The 15847-nt window shown below is 37.5% G+C and overlaps 1 protein-coding gene and 1 pseudogene across 1 annotated transcript; one reads left to right on the top strand and one right to left on the bottom strand.

Annotated features, from left to right (window-relative positions):
- Positions 1–3510: 3510 nt before the first annotated feature.
- Positions 3511–4915, bottom strand: LOC147507953 (uncharacterized). Its single transcript, XM_086600591.1, has 4 exons — positions 4649–4915; positions 4335–4542; positions 4140–4255; positions 3511–3892 (listed from the first exon to the last, which is right to left on the bottom strand). The coding sequence occupies exons 1-4, from the start codon at positions 4666–4668 to the stop codon at positions 3787–3789; spliced, it is 450 nt and encodes a 149-aa protein (XP_086456717.1). The 5' UTR covers positions 4669–4915; the 3' UTR covers positions 3511–3786.
- A 6853-nt stretch (positions 4916–11768) lies between these two features.
- On the top strand, positions 11769–12461 carry LOC147507952 (secreted RxLR effector protein 161 pseudogene; annotated as a pseudogene).
- The last annotated feature ends 3386 nt before the right edge of the window (positions 12462–15847 follow it).

The following is a 15847-nucleotide window of genomic DNA, read 5'->3' as shown; positions in this document are numbered from 1 at the left end:
TGTTGTATATGTGCTTGTATATACAGCTAAATGGATATTGTAGTCATGCAACTGAATGATATGATTGATACGTTGGCTACTCGGCTTGCTGCCTGGCGTACGTGCTTACATTACCCAGAGACTTTGTTGCTAACTGCTAAGTTCTGCAGGATTAATTTTGTTAGAAATCCATATGGAGCCTTAAGAAGCCCAAATAGTATACCACGAATTATGGCCCATACTGTGCTCACATTTGTTTTTTCTTTTTGGTAGTGCCACAGTGCCACACTACCACATGAAATTCCCTTCAGGTTGATAAGTTGATTTGTTTAAGGTTTTCAATTTTTAATTTTTGCCGACAAATGATGAAGATCTTGCGACTTGGTGAACAGTCAATAACAAGCGAGTATTGGAGATTTGGAGTTATATATTATCTTAATCGATTTGTGGGGACTAGTTTTTGCAATGTGGAGACTAGTTACACATGTAGTCTAAATTTCTCACACGGTGTTTCATAATTAACAAGTTATATACATTGTTATACACTTTCTTATCAAAGTATATTCATGCTACAACCTCATATATAGAAATTAATTGGTGTGAAACACTTGTGTGAAAAATTTAGATGTCATGTTACACATGTCCCTACATTGCAAAAATTAAAAAGTTTGGTCTCCAATTTGACTGAAAAAAAAAAGTTTAGTACCCATATTGTCAAAACTTGTAAAATTCGATACCCTTTTTAGTCGTTTTTTGTATCTTAATTATCCAATATATCCACAGTGGCACAGACGCACAGCGCATGCATTGCTGCACATTTATCCCCACTTTCTACTTGTTACAACTTACAACTTATAATTACTCGTGTTATTTAAGTAAGATTTGCTAAAATTGCTATTTTTCTATTTTTGGAAGGGTGGAGCTGTACAGCCTGTACTTACAAGCCAGTCAATGGATATCTAGTTTTTAGTTTGGTGTGGTTGATGATCAGAGGTTTAGCTTATCCAAATATTTGGTTACGAACTTACGATGGTGTTTGCTTCTCTTCAAAATTTGGGTTTTGCCATCCATGAGAAAATATGGAAATGGCTTAATGCATGGGAATGATCTCTTTGTCAAAATGCAATAATATGTAGCGAACATATTGAAACATGCGCTAATCAACGTTCAATAAACACAAACACAGGTGGGGTGGGTCTGCTTAACTCCATAACCATTTCAAAAAAAAAAAAATTGTAGTTAAATTGCGGATGCCTTCATTTTCATAAGCCACAATCCAACTTCTTGATGACATGGCAACACGAAAACGGGGATTGTGGTGCAAAGATATATGTAGCGAAGGATCTGCATCTCCGGTACAAGCTACCTAGAGTTTAGGACACAGGGTTGCACACTTGATACGTTTTTGTTTTCCCACACATTACACAGGTAGTAATTACCATCTTTTGTATATCTCAAATTCTTAGAATTGTGGCATCAGGATGCAATTGAAAACTGTTTTTCAGGATAATCACCCAGTCAAATATTCGCAAAATATCAATTCCAAATGATATAACTTGAAATGGTAGTCATGCTAATTGAGAATTTGAGATAAGGTGTTGCATAAGTAAAGACGAGTATATATTGTTAGGGATTATACCAATACCAATCGATTCCCCACTACACAGATAATTTGTATTTGAACACAATTCAACTCCGGACAAAATCTAAATATCAACTACAACCTATACTTAACGCCTAACTTTCGCTAAAAACAACTATTAACAAATGATAATAGTGTAAAAGCAAAGAAAAGAAAAAACCACAACACAAAGATTTACCGTGGTTCGCTAATGATGCCTACTTCCTACAAAGCCAGTCCTTTTATAAAGTGGGAAGGAAGATTACAATCTCTCATTTTGGTCTCTCACCTTACTAGATCACTCTTATCTCTTTCTGAGGGGTCAGATCTCTCAGAAAGGTTATCTCTCATTCTTGATAGCTTTCAAGATTGAGTTTCTCACTCTTTGTTTTTGTCTGGTTCTTAGTCTTAGGTTTTCCAAAACCTTGATTTTGGTTTTATATCCAAAAACCAAATTTCCATGCAGATCAGAAGAAAGGCCCACGAAATTAGACTGCAAGCGCTACTAACGATCGAGTCTGGCTGGTCGCGCTTTAGCATCTCGGAACCCGAGGCTGGGCGCTTCTATTTGAGCCATGGCGACATGACATGTCGCTTAGAATTAAGCCTGTTTCTCTCCAGCTCTGTTTTCTCTCATGTGAGGGATAACTCCAACATATATATAGTCTAAACTCTAATCACACTTACAAAGCATATATTATTGTTCACATCTTCAGTCCTGACTCCTGACTTCCCGAATGAATGTCTTCTTCATATACATGGTTCAAGTTATAGCAGTTTTCACAAAAAAAAATAAATAAATAAATAAAAATAATAATAATAAAAATAATAATAATAATAATAATAATAATAATAATTTGGGCCTAGACACTTTCCAAGCGCGCACACTTGCCCACTATACGAAGTGTACGTAAAAGATACTTGAGAAATACGTATTCTTGCCATGTTTGGTTGCTAGAGTAGAATGTTGATCAGTTGATCTCTCAAGACATATTTGTTCATTTGCTGTATAACAGCTACAACTGGTCCCATTCCTAGACAAGAATAGTGCATTATTTCAATATCTTCAATTGGGTCCCTCAATACCTTTTATTTGATCCACTCGTTTCTTTCTTGTTAGCATCTCATATAAACTTCAAATCAAAGTGACTATCAACAGGAGTTCCTATCAACAGACCCATACAAGAGAGGTAGGTTCAATTGTCTGTCTCCTCACTGTTGGAAAGAACTATCAATCACTGTGACTGTGGCTCTGCTTAGTATGATTATTCCAGATAATTTTTTTGGACAATGGAAGTTTTTCCCAAGGAATTTGTAGCGTCTCTGCACAAGGTTCCACTACTAAACCAGGGGAAAGCAACTTTGCACCTAACTAGACAATGTCTTAATATCATTTTGCCCGCATGTTACGCCATCGATATAATAGCATGATTTCTTTGAGCTCCTAACCATACATTGTATATGGTTGCTCCTAAAATCTGAAAATCGTTGGCCAATATTATACTTCATGCCAAATAGGGATGAACACGATGGAAGAGACGGATAGTATACTTTACAACTTATTATAGATCTTATCTTTCTCTTTAACCTTAAAAATAGAATAAAATCATTGTTTCAGTACTTCCCTAGCAGTGGTAAATAAGAGAAACTCAATCTTCATGAAGAAAATACAACAGAACAGAACAGAACAGAACTATAGAAACGACTTTAGAATTTCTCAAATATTGGGTCTTATAGTGTACTGGAATACGACACAACAATATGTATGCACACTTGAACATATATGGGGATCATAAACCAGCATATATGATATATATGACCCAATTCATATCCAACTCTATTTCCGACCCTATTGGAAAACAGGTTTTCTAAAAAGAGAATAAGGCATCAAGAGCCCAAACCCAAGCCCAAACCCAAATTCACCTCTTGTTTTATTCAAAATAACACAATACATGCGTACTTGTAGTAGCTAGGGATTATCAATGAACGCTAAGTCATTGTTATATTAGTTCGACAACAAGGGCAATGAGCATTTTTCTCAAGCCATGGCATTAAACATATTGAATGAAACCTATGGGCACATGGAAGGTACACCAGAGTCTCACCATACTTGAACCTTTCCAAGCAAACCGCACATTCATCTTGGTCTGATACTTTCCATCCAAGCTTTCCCCAACTGAACCTCCTCAGGCTCCCTTCTTTGATCCATAAGCCTCTGTACGAATGCCTAGTATCATCGAGCATAAAGCCGAATCACGATCATCAGTTTTCATGCTCCCTCCTCCATTCGAACTGCAGTGAAAATGAGAAATGTGACAAATACTTAGTAACACATGGTGCAGGTTTCACATTCCGATCAGTGCAATTACTGAAATTTAGCATGGTACCTACTGGTCCTGCATGCTAAAAGGTTCCTTAAACCAAATACAGTAAGTTTACACATGGCGATCCCCATCGAGAGGAATCAGCCCATTTTAGCGCAAGTACTACATTTTGAGTTTTGCTAATGCATGCCTGAAGCCTCAACCTTCCATTTTACCTCTTGGATTCTAATTTCCATTGAAACCTCAACTTCTTATGCAGTCTTTGTTTTGCTTCTCTAGCTGCAGCTTCAAGTTTATCTTCCTGGAAGTTCTGGTTTGATGCGTTTCTTTGCTGGATTTTCATTTAAAAATCTGAGATCATATTTAATCTTTGAAATTGAAGATAAAAGTTAAAATTTATATTCAAGTACCAGTGAAGAATTTGAATTGAGATGAGTCTCATGGTTACTTGTGTATAAGCAGAAGCGCGTCTTCTGCCCCTGCCCAACTAGGCTATTTGAATCCGTCCATCCTCCTTGATGACACCGCCTTCTTCGAGCACATTCCACCCCAGGGAGCATTCCAGCCATTGGTATAGTATAGACTCCCCCCAAGCAAAGTAAAATGAGCATAAACAAGCTAAGAAGCAAAATAACACTACTTAGATAAAATTTATCTCTAGACTCTAGTACATCTCTAAAGATACTCAAACCTGCCTAGTAATGAGGAGGGAAGAAAGGTTTACCACTGTATAACAATAATCATTTAAAGACACACAAAGTAGATCTTCAACCAACAACACAAAGGTCTCCCAACAAACCCTTTTAATAGTTTAAAAATGAGAAGAAATCACAAGAACTAATTTGAGATTCTGGCAAGCAAAGAGGGGCCTGCCACTGATGTTGTAAAGTGGCATTTTTGAAAATCATTTTCATCGTTAGCGACTTGTTTATTTCTCTGTTTCTCAGTGCTTCAATCTGAAAACAGTGAGTGGTACATACACATGGAGCGTTTTGCACCTTCTCCTCAAAACCAATATTTATAACAGACACTAGTACACTTGCTCGAGTGATAGGCCAGGTGTCCAACCTCACCATGTTTTATATCTTGTGAGTGGTAAGCTGTTATGTTTTGCAAGTACATTCATAACTGATGGAGACGGATTTTAATTTTTACCACATGCATTGATATAAGCTTTATTGTCCGAGCTCACAAGGACTCGTTTGACCATTAGGTTGGTATATCTTGCTCACTTGCTAGAGAGGCTTCATACAAACTTACAATTAGTTGCATTAGACAACACATGCCCAGCGCCTTATCAATCCCTCTTTCGTTTCTGTCCATAGGAGTATTATTGGTGACTCAAAATATCTTAGGTTTCCGCTAAATACATTTCTGATTACACCAATGGTGTTTACACGGACTGTGTGACCAAACCACTTACGCCAATTGACTTACTTCACACATTTGTTGCTTATAGGGACACCCACCTCAAAATTTAAGGTGACTTGGGTTTTTAAGGTTTTGGTCATACTATTAACTGGTTTATTAGGCTTTGGTCCAGAAAAACTTAAATATTAGTGTTTAGTCCTACTTTTGGTACATGATTTCTATATAAAAAACACAACCAGCTTGACCACAGTCAATTGAGTTGTAGGACTAAAAACTAATATTTAAATTTTTCTAGACCAAAGCCTAATTACCATATACTAATTGTATGACCAAAACCTAAAAAAATCCCAAATTCTACCATTAATTAATAGAACTCTAAATATTCTAACCTCATAATGGAGTGAAGATACAGGAAGTGGTTATGCTATTCTTTATCTTGAAAGTGGATAATGGACATACTTGTTCCACCCATTTTCTAAAGCACTAACTCATTTCCAGTTCAAAGTTCACTCAGTCCAAGTTGTGCAATGCTCAATCTCATTTGGGCTGTATCGGGTTAGGACGGTTGCAATTGCGGCTGTACGTTTTCTAGCATACAACATATCTCACATTGCAACTTGCCTAGAACTCAGAAGTTGAAGTAAAAAGAGACTGGATCGAAACATTTAACAAAACAAATGCGGATAGAATGTGTGAAATATACTTGAAAACGCACCACACCATCCACAAAATTAAGCTAAAACATACTCCGCAATTAGGGGTGTCACTTTTATCCGAAACTTCAATTTTTTGGAATTCCTGATTTTTTTTGAATTTGACAATGATATTTGTGTTCCGATATCCAAAATTTCGATATCTGATTTTTCCAAAATATAATTTAATCAGAATTGGATATGTTTTCAAAATCCAATCCGATCCGATTTCCGATTAATTTCCGAATTTTTAACATATAGCGGTATGTTTCACATAGTTACTAAATTAAAACTACATATAGTTTACAAACCAAATAAAAACCCTAGAAAAATAGAACATTGTCTCTCTCACAACTTCAAGAAAGTATATGTCTCAATTTATTCCATATTCCTATTTATTGAATTAATGCATTAACATGAAGAAAAAATTTGCTAAATAAATTGGCTGAATGAATGTGTTAAAAATTCTAAATTATTTATTGAATTAATACATTTCAAAATGATTGCTAAATGAATGTATTAACTGGAAAAAAAAATAGTTATTCTAAAAGAGAATCCGATTATATAATTCAAATTTCTAATTTACTTCCATATTTTGTAGATTTCGAAATTTTCGAAAATTTTCCGAACTCTCCGAATTCAGAAAAAAAAAAATTGTCATCCGAAACATAATTAGATCGGATTTGGAAAGGATATTACCATCTGAAAAAAATTAGAATTTTTTTCAAAAACCCTTTATCCAATCTGATCGGAAGTCACCCTACTATGCGCGCATAATATAAATAGACATCATTTAGCTGATATGGTACGGGGCTTGTGTTTCATCAAAAGTAAAGATGTACGTATAAAATTTGTATGAAGAGGATAAAGTAAGCTTCCCCTTTTGTTTCTGGTGGTACTCCGGCCCAAGTTCCAACAGAAGTACAGAACTAGCTTAGTCTTCCTAATTATGCTATATATATATATAGAACTGACTGCTATATATAATATATACGCATGTACATGTGTTGAAGTATGTAGTGTCGGTCTCACACATTCTATAAGTGTGAGACCGTACCTTAGTTAAGTAGTTACTATTTTGGTCATCCAGTATAAATATATATCAATTGTAGGTTAGAGTATAACATATACTCTAAACCCTACCTTCTACTTGTCTCCATCCTTTCTTCTTCTTCTTCTTCTTCTTCTTCTACACACTCAATCACTTTAACCTAACCAATTAACAAACATATGTATCTCCTAGCATAAATAACATGGTATCAGGAGTCGACTCTGTTTAGAGAATGCTAGGAGAGAGATCCTCAGTTTCAATGTTCCAGTTTTAGTATTAGTTGTTGTTTTAGTATTGTTCGCTTCCGCAATCTCTCGGTATTGATAAAGAGGAGTACGTCAAGTTTTCATAAGGCGAAGGCGTGGTATTGTCATCTCGCTGTATTTCTCATTCTCTACGTACAAGCACAGGTCACGCTCAGTTAAAGTCTATGCTATCAATATCGTATTAATCGGCCGATTAATCACGTATCGCTCGTAAACCGATTAGTTTTTACTGATTTTTTTACTTTTTCTCACCAAACCGATTTAATCACTGAATTGACCGATTAATCGACCGAGATGACCGATTTCTTGCTAAATCGAGAAAAAAAATTATTGAAAATATCGGTTTCCCATCCAAAAAAATACGTAAAATTAACGAATTAGATTCTTAAACCGTATTAATAATAATAGAACCCAATCAATACACAAAGCTAAGAGTTTACTTATTTTCCCCTCCTTAACGAAAGTTAAATATACAAATTATTGTATAACCTATTATCGCTTCTCAATCCTCTTATTCCTTTAAATATTTAACGTACTTTTTGTGTTTGACATATCTGTAGTATTCCAAAATTGAGCTAGTTAGATGTGATTATGAGAATTTAATATTTTTTGTTGTATCTCGGATCACTGTTTAGAAATATTTGGTATGATTATATTAATATATATTTTGAAAACATCAAATATATACATCCGTTATAATCGATTAAATCACCGATTAATCGCATATCACTCCTGGACCAATTAGTTTCGAAAACCGATTTTAACTGCTTAGGTTAAAGTGCCTTCGAAGCGTGCACGCGCTCATAGTACTTTCCCTCGCAGTTTCGTATTCTTTCCATCAAGTGAGTTTTCCTTCTCTTTACAATGACTGATGTTGTTCCAAAATCCAATGAATTCGGTAATACGTCTGTTTTTTCTGTTGGTATGACCTCTGTCAAATTTGAGGGTGTTGTCAATTACCTTCAATGGGCAGAGGCAGTTACTATTTATCTTACTGGAAAAGGTAAGGAAAATCATCTGACAGATCCCCCAGATGATAAAGGAAAGACAACCTGAACGGAAGATGACGCCTTGGTTAAGAATTTCCTTTGGAATACTATTGAGAAAGATGTTTGTAATACTGTGCGATTTTTTAAAACCTCGAAGGAGATTTGAGAGTATCTACAAGAATCATACTCTCAATCTCAGAATACTTCTCATATCTTTCAGTTGTATGAGAACATCTTTGATCTCACTCAAGGAGATATGTCTATCTCTGAATATTACAATTCTCTTCGTAGCAAGTGGAAAAAACTGAATATATATCACCCACTTACTACAGACATAAATCAGTTGAAGAAACAAAGAGAGGAATTTCGAGTCTCCAAATTCCTATCTGGGCTACGTCCCGAGTTTACTAATATGAAAGCCCAAGTTCAAGCTGAATCTAAGCTCCCTACTGTAGAGGCTTACTCGCGTTTATCTCAGATATCGCACCTCCTCCAAGGCACAATGACAGTGCGGCTTTACTAATCCCTCCAAGCAGCAATAACAACCCCTCCTCTGGTCGTGGTAATGGAGGTAGAGGGGGTCATGGCCGTGGGGGTGATCGTAACCAAAGAAGTGGTCGTGGTCGTGGTATTGGCAATTTTGATCCTTGTGAGCATTGTGGGCACACAAATCATAGTTCTGATTTTTGTTGAGATATAACAGGACGCCCACCTTTGCACAAAGCCAACAATGCCACAGTAGTTGATCAAAAAGTGACTGATTTTCAACGAGTTCAAGAAGACTTTGCAGCCCTGATGAAGCAGATACAAGCTATTCCCAGTTCATTGAGTTTGTCCGACCAACCCACTACGACCCTAGCCGATTCAGGTAAAACATGTCTTCATACAAGTGGTAACAACTCTTGGGTTATTGACTCAGGAGCTTTTTATCATATGACTGCAGGTAATCCCCAGTTGTTTTCTAATCTTGAGTATACTCACACACCATCATATGTCACATTAGCAAATGGGGCTAAGGCTAGTATTCTTGGTCGGGGTACTATTCAGTTAACTCGTAATATATCACTTGTCTCTGTCTTGCTTATTCGAAATTTCTCCTTTAATATATTGTCTGTTCACCGTCTCACCCAATATCTTCACTGTAATGTCATATTTTCTTCCACTCATGTTGTGTTTCAGGATCTACAGACAAAGATACTAGTTGGTGGGGGGTATGAGCACGGGGGCATCTATTACTTTCAAGATGACTATGGCCACTCACCAGAAACAGGCTCTCACAGTCTCAGCCTCAGTCTCTCCTGTTCAGTGGCATAGACGTTTTGGTCATCTTCCTCTAGCTAGTTTGCGAAGTTTAATTCCCAGTATTTCTTCTAGTATTTAGTCTTTAAGTTGTGAGGTTTGTGAGTTAGCTAAACATCGTCGTGCTACTTATAAAAATAGGTTAAATAAGTGTTCTAGTGCTCCCTTTCAGTTAGTCCATTTAGATGTCTGGGGTCCTTGTAGAACCACTAGCCTTTTTAGAGCCAAGTATTTTATTACATTTATAGATGATTTCTCTCGTGTTTGTTGGGTATATATTATGGAAAATCGTTCTCAAGTATTCTCTGTTTTTCAAAAATTCTATGTTGAGATTACTAATAGGTACTCTGTACACATGCATGTTTTTCGAACTGATAATGCCAAAGACTATACCTCTACAATATTCCAGAGTTTTTTAGATGACCATGGCATTACACATCAAACCTCCTGTGTGGATACATCTCAACAAAATGGGGTTGCTAAGAGAAAGAACAGACCCATTCTTGAAGTCGCCCGTTGCTTAATGTTTCAAACAAATCTCCCAAAGTTTTATTGGGTAGAGGCAGTCCTTACTGCCACATACTTGATTAATCATATGCCTTCTTCAGTGTTAGGGGGAAAAACACCACACTCTGTTCTTTTTCCTGGTCAACCTTCTTTCCATCTTCCCCCTCGGATTTTTGGTTATGTCTGCTTTTCATAATCTTCAGCCGGGTCGTGATAAGTTAGACTCTCGTGCTATTAAGTGTGTTTTCCTTGGGTATTCACATACACAGAAATAGTACAAGTGTTATAGTCCTCATCTGCGCAAATCATTTGTCTGTGCTGATGTTACTTTTTTTGAAGATGTCCCATTTTATTCTTTAGAAGGGAAGATGTCCTCTGAACCATTTGAGGAGTGTGTTCTGCCATCTGGTGTTGTTAGATATGATCTTGGTGTAAATGAGGGAGCTCATGAAGACGGAGCGCGACCCATGCCCATAAATGGCTTTGACCGACCGACCGCCCCACTTAATGTTCGAAGTTCCAGCGATGGAAGCGACCTGCTTCATGTGATGGCCTTCTAGGAAGCTGGTAGCCAAGTACCTTTCGGCTGCAATTCCAGAGTTTGAGGCCAAAAGTTCAACTGCTCCGCTGCCCTCCCCTCTTCCCACTGTGTCTGTGGATCCTATTGCCCTTCCATCTGACCTCGATGTTCCTATTGCCCTTCGAAAACTTGAACGTCCACCTGCCAGTATGCGTCTTCCTAGTAAGTATGCTCAGTATTTTATTTCTAAGTATGTTTCCACTAATCTATGTCAAGTCTTTTGCTACATCCTTGTTGTCTGTCTCTGTCCCTTCTAACTACAGGGACGCTCTATCTCATCCTGGTTGGAAGCGAGCAATGGACGAGGAGTTGAGTGCCTTGTATTCTAATGACACTTGGGTCCTTACAGATCTTCCTTCTGGGAAGAAAGCGGTTGCTTGTAAGTGGGTTTTCACTATTAAGCATAATCCAGATGGTACTATTTCTCGTTTAAAGGCTCGTCTGGTTGCAAAAGGCTTTACCTAGACGTATGGTATTGATTACTCCGAGACATTTTCTCCAGTTGCAAAAAAGCTCGCCTATGTGTGTATTGTGATTTCTCTTGATGTTCATCATCACTGGCCTCTGTTTCAGTTGGATGTGAAGAATGTCTTTTTACATGGCGATCTTCTGGAGGAAATCTATATGGTTCAACTTCCTGGTTTTGTTGCTCAAGGGGGGAAAGTCTATCGATTACAGAAGTCTCTTTATGGGCTCAAGCAGTCTCCTAGAGCTTGGTTTGCAAAGTTTAGTCAGGTTTTGATGGCTAATGAAATGACTAGGTGTGAATATGATCATTCCGTGTTTTACCGAAAGACCCAGCAAAGGATTATTATCTTAGTTGTGTATGTTGATGATATCATTGTCACAGGGTCTGACAAACAAGGTATTGATCGACTTAAAGTCAATCTCTCAAGACAGTTCCAAACCAAAGATCTAGGAGAACTGAAGTATTTCTTAGGCATTGAAGTTACAAGGTTCCCTGGTGAAATTCATCTCTCACAGAGAAAGTATGTATTAGAACTGCTCAGTGAGACATGTAATTTAGGAGCTTGCCCAGTAGTGACTCCTATGGATTCGAACGACAAACTCCAGTAAGATGTTGGAGAGATGTATGCCGATATTGAGGGATACAGTAGATTAGTGGGAAAGCTTATCTATGCTACTATTACTCACCCCGATATCTCATTTGCAGTCAGTGTAGTATCTCAGTATATGCATGCACCACGGATTTTTCACTACCAGGCAATTATTCGTATTGTGAGGTATTTGAAAGGTTCTCCTGGTCGTGGATTGGTATATCGTTCTAATGGGAAGTTTGATGTTGTTGGATATTCAGATGCTGATTATACAGGATCAGTTTCAGATAGACGATCCACCACTAGGTATTATACTTTCCTTTGTGGAAATTTGGTGACATGGAAGAGTAAAAAGCAAACAGTTGTGTCAAAGATTAGTGCAGAGGTTGAGTATAGAGCTATGGCTCAAGGGATTGGTGAGTTAATGTGGATTCGTAATCTGCTACATGAGTTAGGTTTCGAGGTACAGCTACCAATCCCTCTTCATTGTGACAATCATGCAGCCATTCATATCGCTTCTAATCTAGCATTTCATGAGAGAACTAAGTACATAGAGAGAGATTGTCATTATGTCAGACATAAGGTTGAAACAAAGGAGATAAGTACTCCTTATGTGGCTTCTCGAGATCAGTTAGCTGATATCTTTACCAAAACAGTGATTCGTCCAGTTCTGAAATATATTGGTAACAAGCTGGGCATGAACGATATCTATGCTCCAGCTTGAAGGGGGGTGTTGAAGTATGTAGTGTCGGTCTCACATATTTTATAAGTGTGAGACCATACCTTAGTTAAGTAGTTACTATTTTGGTAATCCAGTATAAATATATATCAATTGTAGGTTAGAGTAACATATACTCTAAACCCTATCTTCTATTTGCCTTCATCATTTTTTCTTCTTCTTCTACACACTCAATCACTTTAACCTAACTAACCAGTTAACCACTATATGTATCTCCTAGCATAAATAATAACATGTATGTAAGTATGTTCAAATTTGCTACAAGCTAAATGACTTGCGCTGATTTCTTCACATCTCTATGTTGCATTGGCAGGAAATAATTTTTGACAATTTTGTTCAATTATGAGACTCTTTTTGGCGCATCAGTAATGTTTTGCCTATAACAGCCCTCCGATCTTATACATGGTGATGGGTACAAAAGTTATGGGCCTTCTTGAGGAAGTAGGTGTAACTTGTAAGGTTAGGAGTTGCACGTGTTATCAATGGGGAAAGGTAAATGATATCAGTACACAATGAGAATTAATGTAAAATTACAATGTTTGTAAATACGATTACCTACTTGTTATAGAGTTTAAGTTTGTTAATTTTCTTACTATTAGACTATTAGAGCTGTTATTATGTTTCAGTTGAAATTGAAATCAACTGAACCATGTTCCGCCAGTCAAATTCGAAGTGTATCAACCTCTACCTTGCTTTCTATTTGACAACGCCTACACTAGATATCAATTTGAACCAATCCCTTAATGACATGCTTTCGTACTGATCCAACCAAATGATGTTCATTGGTTCCCTTTCAAACAACCAATACCTCAACGTTCGATCTACTCATGCATCACCTTTTCTTCTCAGTAGACAAGCATAAATTTTGATTATCCTTCACATGCATTGGCATCATCACAATCTTCTCCATATGATTGAAGATTAGTGCTTTCTCCTTAGTAATTGGGAATTGGGACTGTGGGTCCCCCTAACCACTTTTGAAATAGTGTTGCTCCATTTGGTGTTTGCAATGTTTGGGTCGTCCTCAGTAAAATTGGTGGTGTAGAGATGACCGTCTCAATTTTTCGTGTTTGCTGCCTTTCAGTCCCCATCAGTTGGGTTAAGTTATATAACATCCATCAGAGCCAATCTGTCGGATATGTTTATCTCCTACTATATGCTATATCTCATCTACCACTACTCTCTCAGTGCCTGTAGTTGTTAATGGACTTCGAAGAGTTGGTGCTGGGGTGCTCTCACGTGAACATGTAGTTTTGACTTAATTATGAGCACATCAGAAGACAAAACAAGAAAAAAAATTTAAAAAAAAAACAAAACGAAAAGTCGGACATTCTAACTCCTTTTCTTATCCTTATCCTTCAACGTCCAGTGGGTTGTAGCCACTAGCCATATAACCAATGCATCCAAACTCCATAGCACTAAGAAATGGTATGTGGAAGAGTGACAAACAGTATTCTTTTACACATTTCAGAACAGAAGTCAAATGTACAAAGTGAAAGTGTACAACGATGATACATTTATAAAATAAGCTATCCCGTGGCTTGAAATTACTTCACATCATCATAGAAGAGTGCTAATAATTTAATTAACAGAAGAAACATGACCAAGTTTGAATGCCCCGTGACAACCACATTTTCTATCACGAACTAAATCAGGTTGGTGACAGTGTACCTTCACACGGCAGATGCAAGCTCCTGAACCTCCATATCTTTTTTTTTTTTTTTTTTTTTTTTTTTTTTGTGTTAAAGGGTAATTGTATTAAGCAAAAATGAAAAAATTTACATGTACATTCAATGAGAGCCTTGTGTAGGTCTCTCCAACTTAATTAAGGAACCTGTAGTAGGCTTCTAGATGCCCTCCTCATCGTGTTTTCAAGACCAAGAGCCTGCAATGTTGCTAACTCTTGTCTGGTGTTGTGCATTGTACCACCTGACTTGTGATACGGTTCCAATATAGCCGTTCTAGTCTGTAGCCTCACAAAGCCTTCCTTCGCCTGCGTCCCATTATACATAAGTTTATTTCTATATTTCCAAATGGCGACTGAGCATGTAATTGCTGCAGCAGACCAGAGATCTTTTGTGAGAGAGCTCCTTGCAGTGCGAGCCTTAAGCATGTCTAGCTTACATGTAATAGTTCTCTGCAGTTGAAACCAGTTTTGAAGATGATGCCATTGTTTTTGTGCAAACCTGCAACCGAATAAAAGATGCTCCTGTGTTTCTTCATGTACTGTTCAAGACACAAACAACATTTTGATGCCAGTTTGAAGCCTTTTTTCCTCAATTTATCAGCAGTATGCATTATGCCATGAAGAATCTTCCATCCAATGCCCAAGACACTAGGGTGCAACTTAGCTTTCCATATATAAGAAAGGCCACCATCTCACTGTTGCTTCCTTCTTTGTTCTTCCTGACTGCTTCATGTGCTGATGCCATAGTGAACTTTCCATCTTTTGACGTCCTATAAATCCTAGCATCCGAGAGATTGGACTTAGGTTGTGGAATTATGTTTAGGTTCACTTCATATGTAGCAAGAATTTCTCTGACATCTGCAGTGAATTGCCATTGATTGTTTCTGATGCATTCACTAAGCTTGGTCTTGCACTGAAGCCAAAAGCTTGGATTCATAGGAATCATGTCACAAAGAGCTTTTGCCCCGGTCCAATTTTCCTTCCAAAAGTTTATCTCTGAGCCTGAGCCAATGATCCAGCTTGTATGTTGTTTAACTTCCTTCAGTGCCCATCTCATGCCTGACCAAATAGAAGAGTGTTTATGTCTTGTCCACTCATCATTCTTGCATGCATATTTTCCTCTCATGTAATTTGCCCAATCATTATTGTCATTGAGCAGACTCCACACCATCTTAAGTAGCATTGAAAGGTTGATGTCATTGAGCTTTCGTAGACCAAATCCACCTTCGTCCTTGGGTTTGCAAGATTTTTCCCAACTAAGGGTCATGAACTTTTTCTCCGAGGGATTGCCTGACCAGATGAAATTTCTAATAATTCTTTCACATTCTTTGAGTGTTGATGCAGGCCATTTGTAGACAGCCATGTTGTGTACTGGCAAACTATTGAGAACATGCCTTGTGAGAACCACCCGATCCTGGAAAGAGAGCATTTTGCCTGCCCAACTTGATGCCTTCAATCTAATCTTATCCACCAATGTAGCAAGAGCAACTTTATTAACTCTGCCTCTAAGAATTTGAACACCAAGGTACTTCTGAGAGCCCCTTCTTGAATTCCAAGGAGATCAACTATATCTTCTCTTCTTCTGTTGTTCATGGGACTAAGAAAAATCTTACATTTGTCTCTGTTTATATATTGGCCAGCAAAATTCTGATACCTGTCTAGAGGCTCTGGCAGATTCTTAAGA

This window comes from Coptis chinensis, chromosome 3, assembly GCF_015680905.1.
Source record: "Coptis chinensis isolate HL-2020 chromosome 3, ASM1568090v1, whole genome shotgun sequence".
In the NCBI taxonomy this organism is placed as follows: Eukaryota; Viridiplantae; Streptophyta; class Magnoliopsida; order Ranunculales; family Ranunculaceae; genus Coptis; species Coptis chinensis.
The sequence above is the reverse complement of the archived record's forward strand: the minus strand, read 5'-3'. Positions and strand labels throughout refer to the sequence as shown.